The sequence below is a fragment of the Crocuta crocuta genome, unplaced genomic scaffold, assembly GCF_008692635.1.
Source record: "Crocuta crocuta isolate KB4526 unplaced genomic scaffold, BGI_CrCroc_1.0 scaffold5, whole genome shotgun sequence".
NCBI lineage: Eukaryota > Metazoa > Chordata > Mammalia > Carnivora > Hyaenidae > Crocuta > Crocuta crocuta.
Window position 1 is genome coordinate 1,175,715 of NW_027530500.1, and position 17,428 is coordinate 1,193,142.

The following is a 17,428-nucleotide window of genomic DNA, read 5'->3' on the forward strand; positions in this document are numbered from 1 at the left end:
TAACATCTGCTTCATAGGATTCTTGTGTGTTTAAATGAGATGATGCATTTAAAGCATTTACAACAGAGCCTGCCTCACCCAACTATTATTGCTGTCAAAAATGGTTATCGTGTCAGTAGCTAATACATGCTGCTTTCTTTGTACTTAATTCCACCAGTAAACTGTTTTGGGAAAGAGAGAGGCAATGTAAAAATATTTAAAATATAAAGTTAAAATCATTGTCCCATTCTCCACCCACCTTGCCAGTCCCACTAGCTGGAGTAATATTGATTGGTAAGAGTATTAAGTATCTTTCCACATCTTTTCTCTATGTACACGGGTAGATAGGTTGAGTTTTAAAAACAAGATCTTGCTGATTAGAGTGTTCTGTATCTTGCCATTTTTACTACTGTCAGCAATAGCTTGCCATGTTAACGTATTGGAATCTACTTCATAAAACTTCATTCAGGAAGAAAATTATGAATGTCTTGTATGTGCCACATTCCGTTTTAGAATCTGGGAATATAGAAGAGTGACTAAGACAAAGTGTCCAGTAAGCTTATTTTCTAGTGGGTGCAGAGAAACAAATACATGAAGAAATAAGAGGCAGGGCGAAGGGAATGTAAAGCGATGGGGGGAAGAGTTGATGCTGTCCAGAAAGCCTTCTCCGAGCAGAGGTCGAAGAGCATGAAGGAGCGGCCCCAGGCTCCCTGCTGCCCACCTGCGCTGGGCAGAGCAGAGAGCGGGTCCAGGACTTTGCTATGGGAAGACACGCGGTCCTTGCTTTGCACGTTAGTGCAGAAAAGTAAAAATAACCAAGGGGAAGCTGTGAAAATTACCGTAATTGTAGGGGGCAGGGTTGTACTTATCTAGAATCTTTAAAAACATTGTGACAATACTCAGAACTCTCTTATTGTCAGTTATATATAAGGAAGTGAAAAAAGTACTAAAACTAATACTTACTTGGTACAGTGGAATTTAAACATGAGGAACATTGAGAACTAAAGTGTTTTATTCTTTCTAAAAACTCATCGGGAGTAGTTGGGACAGTGCTTGCCGCCTCCACGTTGTAGAACTTGACACGGAGCCCCAGTCCTTCCTGCCTGGTGAACTGCCCTACTCCTTTCTACGTTTCAGTCTGCCTCTGTCATCCTGTCCTGTGTCTGTTCAGTGCTGGCAGATTATCCTCAAGAGTTCGTTTAATGTGAAATTTTTTGCCAGCATCACTTCTAGGGACAACTTCATCCTTTTCATCAAAACCCTGTGCCATAACTAATGCATGCAATACAGGTGCACGTTTCAAAGCAGAATCTTTTACCTGTGCCACACTCGATAGCTTACCATTAATTCATTAAGTTACGGTTCATTAATTACTTAACTTTGAAACAAATCAGCCTTTATTGGCCAGAAAAGGACTTGTTGTTTACTTTAGGTTTTTTTGGGTTTTTTCCATTCTCCTTGTTATTAGCCTTTTTATTTCAGTGTGGCAGCTAACTTTACCACTTTGGCCTGAATGGGATTGATTGAATAGTTCTCAGTCCAAAGTAGAAGTCAGTACTACATGTTCCCACAGTGGCTTTCTGTTCTTAGTGCAATTTAAACTAAAAGATGATAAGCGACTTTGCCGTCTTTGTATTCATTGGAGTCTGTGTGGTCCATACCGTATCTTCATAAATGCCTAGGACTCGTCCTGTCTTCTCTTTGCTGTTGCCAGTTTCAAATCTCTTTTTCTTTTTTAACATTATTTATTTATTTTGAAAGAGACAGAGGCAGCATGAGCAAGGGAGAGGCAGAGAGTGAGGGAGAGAGAGGGAGAGAATTCCAAGCAGGCTTTGCACCACCAGCCCAGAGCCCAGTGCGGGGCTCGAACTCACGAAACTGTGAAATCATGATCTGGGCCGAAACCAAGAGTCAGACACTTAACCGACTGAGCCACCCAGGTGCCCTACCAGTTTCAAATCTTCTAATCACATCCAATTTTACTTTCAGAATTACTGTTTTTTTCCTGCAGTTTTATCCATGTTGGTCAGTGTTTGCTCTCTGACATCCATTATTGTAAAAATTTCACCTGGGTCTGCCACCAGGAAACAAGAGACTGCATAGCTCCACACTGCACTGTCAGCATAAACTGAGTAACAGATGTGCAGTAACCAGTCATGGACATACTTTGAAGGAAGTGATGTGATTGGTCACGTATCCTGGTGCACGTCTGTTAGTTACATACTGATTTGCAGACTGAAGAGGTAGCACCAAAGCTTGCATAAAATTGCCTGAAGTTTATGCAACTGCTTACAGTTAATATTATAGTGAGTGGTCACTCAAATTTGAGCTGCATTGGTGGGAGGCTGGTATAATGTAGTTACATACATATATACTTAAAGGTAGAATTCACACATTGCACAAAGTCAGGACTATCTGTATGATAGGAATACACAAGGAACAGCAAGAGAAACAGGCCTAGAACAAGAGGAGAGTTGCACAGCATGGTTCAGAGATATAACTGAGGGCCAGATGATGTAGGGCTTTGTGGATCATTCAGAGTCCCTTGGATTTCATTCTGGGTAAGACGGAGAGCCACCAGAGGCCTAAGGCATAGGAGGGACATGATTTGACTTCTTTTTAAAAGGATTGCTCTGGCTACTGTGCTGGGAATCAGCTGCAAGGAAGCAGGAGTGGAAGCAGGGAGACCAAAGTGAGAGATAATGAAGCCGTAGACTGTCGCAGAGGCGTGGACCACTATCGAGCTACTAAAATCTTAAAAAGAGTTCAGATTCTGGTTACATCCTGAAGGTACAGCTGACAGAATTTCATGACAGAAAGGGAGAAGTCGAGGGTAGCCAGGAGGTTTTGCCTGAGCAACTGCAAAGGAATTATTCTTTCTGAAGTAAGGAAGCATGTGGGAATGAGAAAAACATTTAAGAGTTTTAAATATTTTACTTTTGAGATCTCCAGGTGGTTAGACACAGCCAGGTGGAGATGTCAAGTGTATAGTTGGATAGAAACTTCTGAAGTACAAGAGCACCTGAGTGGCTCAGTTAGTTGAGCGTCCAACTTTGGCTCAGGTCATGATCTCGCAGTTTGTGAGTTCAAGTACCACGTTAGGCTCTGTGCTGACAGCTCAGCACAGAATCTGCTTCGGATTCAGCCTCTCTCTCTCTCTCTCTCTCTCTCTGTCTCCCCCTCCCTTACTCATGCTCCTTCTCTCTCTCTCTCTCAAAATAAAAAAACATTTAAAAATTTTTTTAAATAAAGTAAAATTTGGAGGTACATACCATTCTAGAATTGAAGATAGAAGTCTATGCCAGTGATTAAGTTTTGGCAGATAAACGTTTTTAACACCTTGAGAATGGAATAGATCCCGTCGACAGTGAGTACAGAGAACAGACATGGTACAGAGACCACGTGTTCAGACACGTCATCTTGGGAGATCAGAAAAATGAAAAACCGGAAAAGGAAACTGTATTCCTACTCCTTTACTATGTGATGTTCCCAGATGTGTTGGTGCCATAATTAGTCCTCCATTACTGAACACTTAAATTATTTCCATTCATCACTGTAATAAATGGTATAGTGAATCTTTATCATTGAGCCCCTTTGCAAACATTTCTCTGGAATATATTTCTGGAAGTAGCGTTACTGGGTCAAATTAAATGTGGAGTTTAAACTCTAATTTCCAATCACTCTGCCTATTTATATCCTCATGAAAAGTGTTCCCATTTTCTCCACATTGTTGCCAACATTAGATACTGAATTTTAGAAATTGAATACATTTGGGGTGCCTGGGTGGCTCAGTCCTTAACCATCCGACTTTGGCTCAGGTCATGATCTCACGGTTCAGTTCGTGGGTTCAAGCCCCTTGTCAGGCTCTGTGCTGACAGGTAGTTCAGAGCCTGGAACCTGTTTCAGATTCTGTGTCTCCCTCTCTCTCTGACCCTCCCCTGCTCATGCTGTCTCTCTCTCTCAGAAACAAATAAAACATTAAAAAAAAAATTTGTTTTAAAAAGAAATTGAATACATTATCTTTCATTGTTTTTCAAGTACTTGTTTTTTAAGTAGCACTAGAGCTACTTTTAAAGCTCTAGTAGGAAGAAAATACAGTTCCTGAAGCATCTGTGAAGTACAAAAGTACATTCCTTGTAAGCAGCTGTATGTGCAGAAACTTAGGTGAGGAGGGGATATTTGCAGTTTTTCCTGGACTTAATATGGTTCCAAGGTAGGTTGTGGTGGTAGAGCCCCGCACATGCAGGCACCCAGATGGCCTTCCTTGGAGTGGGCAGTCTGTTTCTCTGGCACCTGAAAGAAGAGAGCATTTGGGCGGAGAAAATAGCTAGCTGAAACCAGAGCAGTCTCCCCACACTCCCACGCCCAAGTGAAAGGAATCTCATGTAAATTGCTGCTTTAGGAATAGCCCACCTCATTCACTGATGAGTAATAAGAGGATATTCATGTGAAGATAACTAAAATTAAAAAGGAGGAAAAGAGCAACAAAATATACTCATTTGTTCGGTAAGAACACACACCAGAAAAGTGGGACAGATGAAACTTATTTTAAAATTCTGACTGTGAATTTAAATTACTTAATGAAGTCAGCACCACTTCAGTGAAGGAAAACTCACAAAGATGAATGCAGACTAAATGACAGAACATAAAGGGATGACATGTGAAGGGACAGAACTCGATAAAGATCTAGAAGAAACCACAGAATGAAGGTAAAATTACAATAGAAAACAGTGTAGACATAGAGGACAGATATGGAAAAAAAGCACAGATTTTAAAAGAAATAAATAGAAAACGAACACCATACAAAATATACTATGATACAAGATCAAAGATGTACATGCCAACATCTCAGAAACCAGTATGTGACTTAAAAGTAAGGGTGCGTTAATATCATCGTTATTCATTTTTAAGTGGTACACACAGCATTGGTGTATGATGACTGGCGGCTTAGATTCAGTGAGATACTGCAATAGAGTGCTGGTGTGTGGAGATAGTGGGGGTTTGAGGGAGGGAGCAAGAGTTCTCAGTACATCTTTTGAAACGTGAATGTATTACTGGGGCATCTGGCTGGCTTGGTCACCAGAGCATGCGACTCTTAATCTTAGGGCTGTGAGTTCAAGCCCTACATTGGGCATAAAGCTCAAAAAAGAAAAAAATGTGAAACGTAAATATATTACCAATTCAAAGCCAAAAGATTAAGGGAGATAAAACTATTATAAAAAATCTAAAACAGATTTGGAAATAAACCTGAAAGCTGTAAATTTAAAAATTGAATTTTAAAACAAATCACATAGTACTAATTCCTCAGACTCTCCCCCAGACCTATAGAAATCCTCCAGATACAGGCAGATCTATGAGATCTCTGTTGATCCCATTGTTTTCTAGGTTACATCCCTCCCTCCTAAAGCCCTGCTCCCACCTACTCCAGTCTGCACTGGTTGCTGAGTGGACTCGGTGCCCAGCTCTTCTCCCTTGTGTTTCCTTTGTCCTTCATGGTCTTAATTCCCTTCAGCTCATCCCTGGTTCCCAGATGCTTCCTTTTTTCTTGGCTTACTTTCTGATTTGTTACAGCATCTCTTTTGCAGCAGAGAAACAGTACATAAGATGTCAGTTTTTGACCTTTGCATATCAGGAAATGTCCTCTTTCTGTCCTCACTTTTTTGTTTTTATTTGTAGCAAGAATTACTATCAAACTCCACTCACTGGGCCAGAGACCCTGTGGTGTTAGCGAAAGACTTGCCCCTCACGTGGCACACTGCCCACACTTGTGAGTTCATTGGCCAGCCAGTGGCCTCAACTCCAAGCTCTAACGGTGTGCAGGGCCCTCACTCTTAAGTCTAAGTCTACTTTCTCTCTGTTGTTGAGAGTAGGTAAATTATATTGATCTGTCCTCAGCCCCACTGATTTCTGTCTCTACTTTGCTACTCAGAGCATCCAGTGAGTGTGTTTGGTGAGTTATTGTTTCTCACTTCTATAATTTACATTTGGTTCTTTTTATAACTTTGATTTCTTTGTTGGGTTTTTTCTGTTTTTTCATCCTTTAAATTTGTTTTTTGTCTTTTGAATTTGTCATTGCTTGTTGTGATTTTCCTGGCTCTTGGTTAGATGGTGAGACGAGTGTTTTGTGTTTGGACCTAGACCTTTATGGTCTTAGAAGACCCTGGAGTTTATTTCTAGCTTAATGTTTTGGCAGCCCTCCTCCCACACACCGCAGCTGGGGAAGGGAAAGCATTGCCTTCTTACTGCCAAGTGGACAGTTGAAGGCCAGGTTCCCTGCTTGACCTCTTTTGACACCACTTCAGTGGTGAGATGACGGAGAGAGAATCGTGCTGCCTCATTACAGCCTGGCAAGTGTGGAAGTCTGGGTTCTCCACAGCCTTTGCCAGAGATCGTGGGAATTGGGGCCAAAATTGTTTCTTGGTGTTTCACTGGGAGAGCAGTTATTGACTAGAAGTTTCCCATCTTGCTCAGCTGCTCCTGCCTTGGTTCTCTGAGCACACTTTTCTTGGGACTTTTGTCTTTGCCCTTTGACATTTCTGTATTGGGGCTCTCCGGGACCCAGTCTGGAGCACAGTCAGAAAGGAAACCCAGGGACCTCACTGCTGTGTCATTCCTTTGGTCCTGAGGGCCCTAGCCAGTCTGTCTTCATCTTTCAGTAGCCATTTTGTTTTATATGTAATCCTCATGATTTTCAGCTATACTTATTAGCAGGAAGAATACGAAAAAGTATGTCTAGGAGGTCTTTCCATAAACAGAATTCCTACATACACTCTTAAATAATACAGTGGCTGGGAGTTTAAATTGAAAATCTCTTTTCTTTGTAGGTGATATCTTCAACTTTATCTTAAAGAATTCTTTTTTGAAGTTCTTAATATGAAAACCTGTAAATATAGAACAAAATAGAGAACACAGTATTATTCAGCTAGATTTAACTGGTTTAATACTTTGCCATATACTCCCTTTTTCAGTGCAATCAAAGTACAGAATTTCACGTTTAAATAATTTCCTATGGGGTGCCTTGACTCGCTCAGTTAGTAGAGCATGTGACTCTTGATCTCAGGGTCACGAGTTCAAGCCCCACTTTGGGGGTGGAGCCTACCTAAAACAAAAATTTTGTGGGGTGCCTGAGTGGCTCAGTCAGTTAGGCATCTGGCTTCGGCTGAGGTCATGATCTCAAAGTTCTTGGGTTCGAGCCCCACGTCGGGTTCTGTGCTGACAGCTCAGAGCCTGGAGCCTGCTTCAGATTCTGTGTCTCCCTCTCTCTCTGTCCCTCCCCTGCTTGCTCTCTGTCTCTCTCTCTCAAATAAATAAATAATAATTGTTTTTAAAATTTTGTTTGATATATTTAAATATGCATTTTGACAGTTTAATTATGATTATGTCTAGGTATGGGTTTTTTCAGTTTTTCCTACTTGTGTTGGTTGAACTTTTAGATAGATTGATGTTTTTCATCAAATTTGGGGAGTCTTTGGCACTATTTCTTCAGATATTCTTTCTGCCCCATTCTCTCCTTTGCTTCTGTGACTCCCATTATGTGTATATTGGTACAGTTATTGCTGTCCCAAAGATCTCTGAGGCTCTGTTTATTTTTCCTCCTGTGTACCCTCCCCCTTTTTAAGGTTTCTTTTAATGTTTGTTTATTTTTGAGAGAGAAACAGAGCATGAGCAGGGGAGGGCAGAGGGAGACACAGAATCTGAAGCAGGCTCCAGGCTCTGAGCTGTCAGCACAGAGCATGACATGGGGCTCGAACTCATGAACTGCAAGATCATGACCTGAGCCAAAGTGGGACACTTAACCGACTGAGCCACCCAGGTGCCCCCGTGCCTCGCCTCTCTTTATAGTTTATCAGACTGGATAATCTCAATTGACCTATGATTGAGCTTATTGATTCTTTCCTGTGCCTGCTAAAATACACTTTTTTTCCAACTGCTGTATTTTCTTTTCTTTTCTTTTTTTTTAAGTAATCTCTTTGCCCAACATGGGGCTCAAACTCATGACCCTGAGATCAAGAGTTGCATGCTCTACCAACTGAGGCAACCGACTGAGTTTTTTGCCTATGGAAATCCAATCCATCCAACTCTTGATTTCAGCTCAGGTGGTGATCTCATGGTTTTTGGTTTCAAGCTCCACATCAGGCTCTGTGCTGACAATGCGGAGCCTGCTTGACATTTTCTCTTTCCCTCTCTCTCTGCCCCTCCCCCATGCGCACTCTCTGTCTCTGTCTCTCTCTCTCTCAAAAATAAATAAATAAATGGAATTTCAAATTAAATATATACTATATATATGTAATATGTATTTTTTTTCATACAGTAACCTAATGATGCTGGCTTATTTTCACCCAATGTAGTACTTTTAGGCTCCATCCAAATTGTAGCATCTATCAGTAGTTTCTTCTTTTTAGGGAGAATAATGTTCCATCTTATGGATATACCAGAATTTGTTTACCCATTTGCTTATTGAAGTTCGCTGGGGTTGTTCATGGTTTGGGGTTGTTAGAAATAAAGCTCCTATGAACATTCATGTGCAACTTTCTTGGTAGACATATATTCTTATTTCTCTGGGATAAAAATCCCAAGAGTACAGTTGCTAAGTTACGTGGTCCATATATTTTTCATTTTATAAGGAACTTCTAAACTGGTTTTGCAGGATGGCTATACCATTTCAAATTCCCACCTGCAACATGTGAGATCCTTTTATTCTAAAACCTTGCTTAACACCTTTATTAGTGCTAGGTTTTTGGTAGATCAAGTTGATCCACATCCTTTCCTGTGCTTGCTATTAGGAAGTTTTTATGTTTTATTTTCACCATTCTGATTGGGGTGTGGTGGGATATCATCAGGGCTTCAATTCACAGAACTCTAGTGGCTGATGGTATTGATCATCTTTTCATGCGCCTGTTTGCCTCCTGGATATTTTCTCTAGTGAAGTGTCTGTTCATTATTCATGCTTTTTGCCCATTTTCTGTTGAAACTGTATGTTTTCCTAGTATTGAGTTTATAGAGTTCTTTATACATGGTGAATATAATTCTTTCATCGTAGATAATGTGTTTGGTTTGTTTGTCTTAACCATTTTTGAGTGTACGTTCCATTGGTGTTAAACATATTCTCACTCTTGTGCAGCCCTCTCCAGATCTGTGCAGAACTGCAACTCAGTGCCCGTTACCCAGCCACTCCCAATTTCTCTCCTCCCAGCCCTGGGGGCCACTCTTCTGCTTTCCTTTTTTCAGTGAGTTTGACTACTCTGCATACCTCATATAAGTGGAATCCATGTAATGTGTTTCACAAATATTTTTGTTCAGTCTGTGCCTTGTCTTTTCAACCTCTTGAAATAGTCTTTAGCAAAGCAGAAGTCTTTAAAATTTTTAAGCTAAAGTCTTTACTTTGGTAAAACCCAATATCATTTTTTTCTTTGGCGTGTTTTTGGTATGTCTAAGAACTCTTGACCTAATCCTTGGTGGGGGGGGGGGGACGGGATTGTATTTTTCATAAAACTTTTATAGTTTTACATTTTAAACTCAGATTTATGATCCATATGGGTTTATTTTTGTATATGGTGTGAGGTTTGGTTTGGTGTTGAATTTTTTGCCTATGGAAATCCAATTGTTTTTGGCCTTGAACTTGAGGGGTACTTTTCATACCTTGAAAAAGTGTTTCTCTTCATATCCTGAATTTTAAGCATGAGTACTATAAGTGGGTAAACCTTTACAGCTATTAAATGAAATATTTTACTGGGACACCTGGTTGCTCTATTGGTAGAGCATGTGACTCTCAATCCTGAGTTCGAGCCCCATGTTAGGTGTAGAGATTAGTTAAAAATAAAATCTTTAAAAATATATTTTTTACTTTAAAAAACAATGTTTGAGAAGAATTGTAATGACATGAGTAACTACTTTTGATAAAACTGAAAAAATAAGAGAGACAATTTTATTTTTTATTTTTAAAAATTTTTAACGTTTATTTTTTGGAAGAGAAACAGAGTGTGAGCAGGGGAGGGGCAGAGAGAGAGAGGGAGACACAGAATCTGAAGCAGGCTTCAGGCTCCAAGCTGGCAGCACAGAGTCTAACACAGGGCTTGAACTCACTGACCTCAAGATCATGACCTGAGCCAAAGTCGGACAGAACCACCGACAGAACCACCCAGGTGCCCTAGATGTACAGATTTAAACATTAAATATATAGCGACTTTAGATGCCTAAGTATTCTGGTAAAATAAGCAGGAAAGTTATAAGAGTGACGCCTATGGGTAAGGGGCAGGGTGTGTGAAGTGGAGGAAAATCATCTTTGATTTGCATTCTTTTGAATCATTACCATGTGTGTGAGTTTCCTCTTCTATAAGAAATAGGTATACAAGAAACTACATACAAAGTGAGTATGATTGTGATTTAAAAAAAAAAAAAAAACTTCGTAAGGCAACATACACATTAAAGAACTGAGGGAGAAAAAAGACACTAATGTAGTAAAAGTTCGTTGACTTTTGACGATGTGACTTTAAGTGATTTCTTTAAAATGCCATTTTCTAAGTTAAGTTTATCACTGCTTATAACATTTGGTAGGGGTGGGGCCAGTAGGGGATATTTTTAAAGCTTGAATTTTCTTTAAAACTTATCTTAAAGCTCAATGTCTAGAATCAAGCTAATAGAGCCTAAGTTGTCCTGCGCATTGTACAAAAAAAACGCAACAAATACCCATCCTCTGAGATGTTTGCTACATTATCTTCATTTTCGTGTTTCAGAGCCAAGCCTAAGTCAGAAATCCACGTGTCAATGGCCACTCCGGTCACTGTGTCCATGGAGACCGTGTCCAGTCAAAGCAGTGATCAGCCCACCATTGCAGTCCCTCCCACGGCTCAGCAGCCTCCATCAACCATCCCAACCATGATCGCAGCTGCGAGCCCCCCGTCACAGCCAGCCGTTGCCCTCTCGACCATTCCCGGAGCGGTCTCCGTCACTCCCCCTGTCACTACCATTGCAGCCGCCCCTCCACCATCAGCCGCTGTGGCTGGCAATCTCTCCTCTGTGCTGGGCCCTCCGGTACCTGAGATAAAAGTTAAAGAAGAAGTGGAACCAATGGACATCATGAGGCCGGTCTCTGGTAGGTTCATTCCCAGAGTTCTCTTGATGGCACGTGCTTCTTCCTCTTTTCTTGACGCTCCACGGGCCGGACTCCTGGGACCCTCCACTGCAGAGCCTGATCCCTCGGGGTGCTCTGTCTGTTTGCATCTCATTCCATTTAAAAAAGGGAAGACTGCTCTTCTTTTGAAAACAACCCATTTTTACTTCCCTTTTAGCACTCATTTTCTTTCATCAACAAAATCATGAAAGGATGAACATTTCCCCAAGAATACTCTTAAATATAGCTTCAGTGGTTATCTGTTGTATTTTGTTTTCCATTTCTCATCTTGGTTTCTGAGTCTTAATCTCTTTTTTTCCTTAATGTAGTTAAAACATTGCCAATTTTGTTTATTTTTTGGAAAAACTGTTCATTACTTTCAGTGTTATGTTATTGTTTATTCTGGTCTCTATTTTATCTCTTCCAGATTTTTCTTTGTTATTTCTTACCTCTACTAAATTTCAGAGAAGTTTCTTTCTTCTAGTTTCTTGTGGCACAGTGTTGTTTATTTGAACTTTTTTCTTAATATAAACATTTATAGCATTAAAAAAATAAAAATAAAAAATCAGGGTCAAGATAAGATCAAGCCAAGTGCTAATTATTTAACAATATATTCCCTGCCAATTTTTGTTGCCTTATTATGCAGTGAAGTAAGGTCTATGTTGTTGAAAATACTCTCTTGATAAACTTGTAAGTTTGCAAGTACGATTAGTAAAATCTTAAAATTTACTCGCTACTTTCATTCCCCCCTCTCCTTGACTCTGAATTTCCAATGTGTGAAATGCAGGTCACTTTGGAGGTTTTCTGATTGTCCGTATATTTGTTAATAATTTATTGAGGAATGTTGCTTCCCCTGACTAGAAAAATAACATTTCATGTACAGAATCTACAAAATGCTGTAAAGCCCAAGTGGGAGGCAAGTCATTTTGCCCTCCAGTTACCGGGCATTGCCCTCTCACCATGTTGGCATAAAGACCATCCCTGATGCTGTGTCTGCAGTTACTAAACCTGCTGTTTATTTTTATTTATTATACCATGAAATCGTCTACTATCTTACCCATATTTACCCTCAGTACTCTCATTAAAAGATACCATGGCTAACCCAGGAGAGGGAAATGAAATATTTTCCATTTTACTGTTCTCTCTTAATTTGGATAGTTCCTCTTACCTCTGTGTACTAGAAAACTGACAGTAATCCTGCCTCAAATTGTAGGGCTCTACAGCAGGTACTGATCATACGTCCTTGTACAAAACAATACATCTCCATCCTCTGGAGCTTACGTTTTAGCAGGGGAGAAAAACAGTCATGTAAAGCAGTGACAGATACAGACATGCTGGAGAAATTGTGGGTTCGTTTCCAGACCACCACAAAAAGCCAGTATTGCAGTAAAGTGAATATCATGGCGCCTGGGCGGCTCAAGTCGGTTAAGCGGTTGACTCTTGATTTCGGCTCGGGTTATGAGCTCACAGTTCGTGAATTCAAGCCTCACATTGGGCTTTGTGCTCACAGCACGTAGCCTGCTTCAGATCTTCTGTCTCTCTCTGTCCATCCCCCACTTGTACGCACATTCTCTCAAAGAAATAAATGTTAAAACAATTTTTTAATTAAAAAAAAATAATAAGGAACACCTGGGTGGCTCAGTCAGTTAAGCATCAGACTTCAGCTTAGGTCATGATCTCAAAGTTCATAGGTTTGAGCCCCATGTCAGGCTCTGTGCTGACAGCTTGGAGCCTGGAGCCTGCTTCAGATTCTGTATCTCCCTCTCTCTCTCTGACCCTCCCTCGCTCTCACTCTGGCTCTCTCTCTCTCTCTCTCTCAAATATAAACATTTAAAAAATAATAATAAAAAAATAAAAATTTTAAGTGAATACCACAATAAAGCAAGTCAAATGAATTTTATATAAACGTTATGTTTATACAGTAAGCGTCCAATAGCATTAGGTCCTTTTTTTATGTTTATTTATTTAAGAGAGAGTGTGCTCACGAGCAGGGGAGGGGCAGAGTCAGTGCAGAGACCACACTGTCAGTGTAGAGCCTGACATGGGTCTCCATCCCACAAACCACAAGATTATGGCCCAAGCCAAAATCAAGAGTCAGACATTTAGCCAGCTGAGCCATCCAGGAGCCCTGTGATAGCATTATGTCTTTAAAGACAATGTACATACATTAATTTAAAAATATTTTATTGCCGGGGGCCTGGACAGCTCAGTCGTGTAAGAATCCAACTCCAGTCATAATCTCACCGTTCGTGAGTCAGAGCCCCACATGGGGTTTCCTGCGGTCAGCACGGAGCCCACTTGGGATCTTCTGTCCCCCTCTCTCTCTGCTGTTGCTCCTCCCTCCCTCTCTCTAAATAAACAAACTTAAAAAAAAATACCTTATTGCTAAAAAACACTCACCATCATCTGAGCTTTCAGTGCCTCATAATCACTGATCACAATCACCATAACAAATATAATAAAAAAGTGTGAAATATTGTGAGAATTATCAAAATGTGACATAGACACAAAGCAGATGCTGTTGGGAAGACTTGCTTGACACGGAGTTGCCACAGACCTTCAGTTTTCAAAATAGGCAGGATCTACAAAGGACAGTAAAGTGAGGTATGGCTGTGTGAGGGAACGTTGGGGCTGTGAATTTAAGAAGAGTGTAAAGGGAGGGCCTTACTGAGGAAGTAATCTTCAATTAGAGACATTAAAAAGATGAAGTGCCAGCTGTTGAGATACCTGGGAAAGGAGCATTCCAGCCCTGAGGAACATACGTGGTATCGTAGCAAAGACAGTGCAGTCGGACTGTCCGGGGATAGTAGGTGGACACCATAACATCATTAGACAGCCGGGCTCATACCACCCCTAGTTGGACCCCCGTGCTTTTGATTCAGGATGGCTGCTGGAATCCAGCTGTCGTATTCCAGGGTAACAGAAGACAAGGAGTAGAAGGGCACACCTTCCTTTACGGAAACTTATAAAAAGTACTACAAAACACTTCTATTTTCATTCATATGGCTACACAGCTAGTAATTAGTCTTTAAGCTGAGTGGCAGAGCACCCGTCTACAAGTGTAGGGCTCCTCATTTAAGGATGGTGAAGCCATGGTGTATGGGGAAGCCCCTGGCATCCTCTGCCACAGTAGAGTGCTTAGCACACTACCTGGCACGTAGGAAGACTCAATAAATGTCCCTTCTCTTTTCTGTCCTAACCGTTCTCAGTGGTTGGAAATCTAGTGAAGCTTCCCATTATGTGTGGGTTCTCACACATGGATGTGCTCTTATTCCCATGACAGCAGTTCCTCCCCTGGCGACCAGCACTGTGTCTCCATCTCTCGCGCTGTTGGCTAACAACCTGTCCATGCCTACAAGTGACCTACCACCTGGTGCCTCTCCAAGGAAAAAGCCTCGAAAGCAGCAGCATGTGATTTCTACGGAAGAAGGGGATATGATGGAGACAAATAGCACTGACGACGAGAAGTCCACTGCCAAGAGTCTTCTGGTGAAGGCTGAGAAGCGCAAGTCTCCGCCCAAGGAGTACATTGGTAATGGTCACCTGGGCTAACTGTTGTCACGTGACACTTTCCCACTTAAGTCGGGAGTCCGTCCCTGAGGCTGTCCCCCAATCAGATGTCACTTGTGGATCACTTCTTGAAGTTACACCTTGTGGTTTCTTGACAATATATAATACATTACTTAATGTCTTCCTTTTCTTTTCTGAACAGACGAAGAAGGTGTGAGGTATGTCCCAGTGCGTCCGAGACCGCCCATCACTTTGCTCCGTCACTATCGGAACCCCTGGAAAGCTGCCTACCACCACTTTCAGCGATACAGTGACGTCCGGGTCAAAGGTTAGTTTCTCCAGAAACCTCCATTGTGAATGCACGAAATTGGTCTCTCACTTGCCTATATGGTAATCCTAGTAGAATAGAAAGACAGAATTACAGCTTTCTAGTTTCCAAAAAACCCAGGGGGTGACACAGTGACCTCCTTAGTACCCAGGGTAGTTGTGGAAAAGCTGTACCACATTGTTATTGGACATAGTCCACGTTAGTCCGTAGGATGCTAAGAGATAACATACACTATAAGCCCCAGCAAGTTTATTTGCCAAAGGACCTTTTGTTCAAAATACTTAAAGCTCTTGAAATGGTCTGGGGCAAGCCCTCAGTAAACGCTTTGTTGTTGTCGTACTTGAGAATTACATTTTTATAAACCCACATATAGTAAAAACAGCTAATACTACTTGCAAATATCTGCAAATACCTCTACTGGTAGACTTTAAGTGTCATTAATCTCAGATATAATCATGGCACAGAGAAGTTTTAAGTTTTCAGAATTGATCACATTTCCCATTCTCTCAAATAAATTCTACTTGGAAACGTCGCTGATGGTTTCCTTGAATCCTCAAGATGAGTCAGATGGTATTGACTCTAATGTGTGTGAGCAGGAGTGAAGGTTCTGATAGTTTAGTCTCTGAAGGAAACTGCACAGGTGGCTGCCCGTCCAGCAGTTCTTCCTTATGCGTGGACCATGAGGTCTGAAAAGAGGCATACCAGAGAGTGGTGGCCTTTGGTGGAAGCAGGAAATGGGCCAGTAAACATCTCTTCACACCACAGAAACTCCATGTCATAGCAAGAAAATACTGTAAAGTATTGCCTGGCAACATTTTAAGCCATACTGAAAGATCGTTACTACTTTCTAGGACTTGCTCTTCAAAAATTATCTCAGGAAAGGTAATCTGACCACTGAAGATATTGATCCAGATGATCTCTTGACAGTTGAACTTTATTGATCTACTTTGCCCAAGCTTTAAAATCATGTTCATATAAAAAAATCAAAATGGAATACTAAAAATTGGTCAGGTAATTTGCAGGAAGGGAAAAAAAGAGAAACAGGAGAATAAGCAACACTAGAAACAAACAGCATGTAATAACATGGCAGACTTAGTCTTACATATCAATAATTAACTTAAATATAAACAGTCTGAACATAACAATTAAAATATAGATTGGCAGAGGGGATGAACAAAAAAGATCCAACTACATTCTGTCTATAAGAAACTCACTTCAGATACAAAAACGTAAGTAGATGGATAGTAACAGGATGGAAATATACATACAATGCAAAAATAAAGCCAAGAGTGGCTATGTTAATGTCAAATAATGTAGATTTGAGGGGAAAGAAAATTATTAGAGACAAAGGGCATTACATCCTGATTTTTTTAAAAAGTAATTTTAAGGTTTATTCATTTTTGAGAGACAGAGCATGAGCAGGGGAGAGGCAGAGAGAGAGGGAGTCCCAGAATCTGAAGCAGGCTCCAGGCTCTGAGCTGTCAGCAGAGAGCCCGACACGGGGCTCAAACTCCTCACGTGAGATCATGACCGGAGCCGAAGTCGGATGCTTAACCGACTGAGCCACCCAGGCACCCCTACATCCTAATTTTTTTAAATGTGCAGGCAACAAAATCCAAGAGTTTCAGAATATATGAAATACAAATAATACAGCTGAAAGGAGAAATAGGCAAATGAGCAGTAATAATTAGAACTTCAACATGCTGCTCTCAGCAACTGGTAAAACTACTTGACAGAAAACCAACTAGAACTCCATACCACAAAGCAACAGCGTCTGACAGCCATGTAGAAAACACTCCCAACAGCAGCAGAACATGTTCTGTCAGGGGCCCTCAGGTCATATAAAGATAAACCGTATCCTGGATCATACAACAGACTTTACCAAATTTGAAGAATTGAAGTCCTACAGAGTGCCCGTAATGGACTCAAACTAGAAACCAGTAACAGAAAAGTTAACAGAAAAATCTCCAAACCATGGAAATTAAATAAGACACTTTTAAATAATCAGTCATAAAAGGACATCTCAAAGGAAATTTTTTAAAGTACATAAACTGAATGAAAATGAAAATAAATACATATACAACACATCAGAAAATGTGGGAACCAACTACAGAGGTGCCAACAGGGAGGACGTCTGGGGGACTCAGTCGGTTAAGCAGCCAACTTTGGCCCAGGTCATGATCTCACAGTTCGTGAGTTCAGGGCCTACGTCGGGCTCTGTGCTGACAGCTCAGAGCCTGGAGCCTGCTTCAGATTCTGTGTCTCCCTCTCTCTCTTCCCCTCCCCCACTCACATTCTTTCTCCCTCAAAATAAACATTAAAAAAAATTTTTTTTAATATTTTTTATTTCTTTCTAGGAGAGAGAGAGACAGCGTGAGCAGGGGAGGGTCAGAGAGAGAGGGAGACACAGACTCTGAAACAGGCTCCAGGCTCTGAGCTGGCAGTCAGCAGAGAGCCCGACGCAGGGCTCGAACCCACAAACAACGAGATCATGACCTAAG

The 17,428-nt window shown here is 41.0% G+C and overlaps 2 protein-coding genes and 1 non-coding gene across 9 annotated transcripts in view; 2 read left to right on the forward strand and 1 right to left on the reverse strand.

Moving 5' to 3' along the window:
* Positions 1-17,428, forward strand: part of POLR2D (RNA polymerase II subunit D) — a 450,734-nt gene that overhangs the window by 322,165 nt on the left and 111,141 nt on the right. The gene's annotated exons all lie outside the window — the stretch shown is intronic.
* The window catches only part of SAP130 (Sin3A associated protein 130), an 81,121-nt gene that overhangs the window by 47,730 nt on the left and 15,963 nt on the right, over positions 1-17,428 (forward strand). For 6 of the 7 annotated variants that reach the window (XM_077766734.1, XM_077766737.1, XM_077766735.1 and 3 more), the window contains 3 exons: positions 10,713-11,071; positions 14,373-14,621; positions 14,802-14,927. In XM_077766734.1, coding sequence (XP_077622860.1) covers positions 10,713-11,071; positions 14,373-14,621; positions 14,802-14,927 — 734 coding nt within the window. The remainder of the gene's footprint in view (positions 1-10,712; positions 11,072-14,372; positions 14,622-14,801; positions 14,928-17,428) is intronic. The other variant, XM_077766736.1, reaches the window with a different exon arrangement.
* On the reverse strand, positions 5,648-5,800 carry LOC144233751 (small nucleolar RNA SNORA62/SNORA6 family). The gene has a single exon (XR_013335750.1). It is a non-coding gene; the product is annotated as a small nucleolar RNA SNORA62/SNORA6 family (small nucleolar RNA).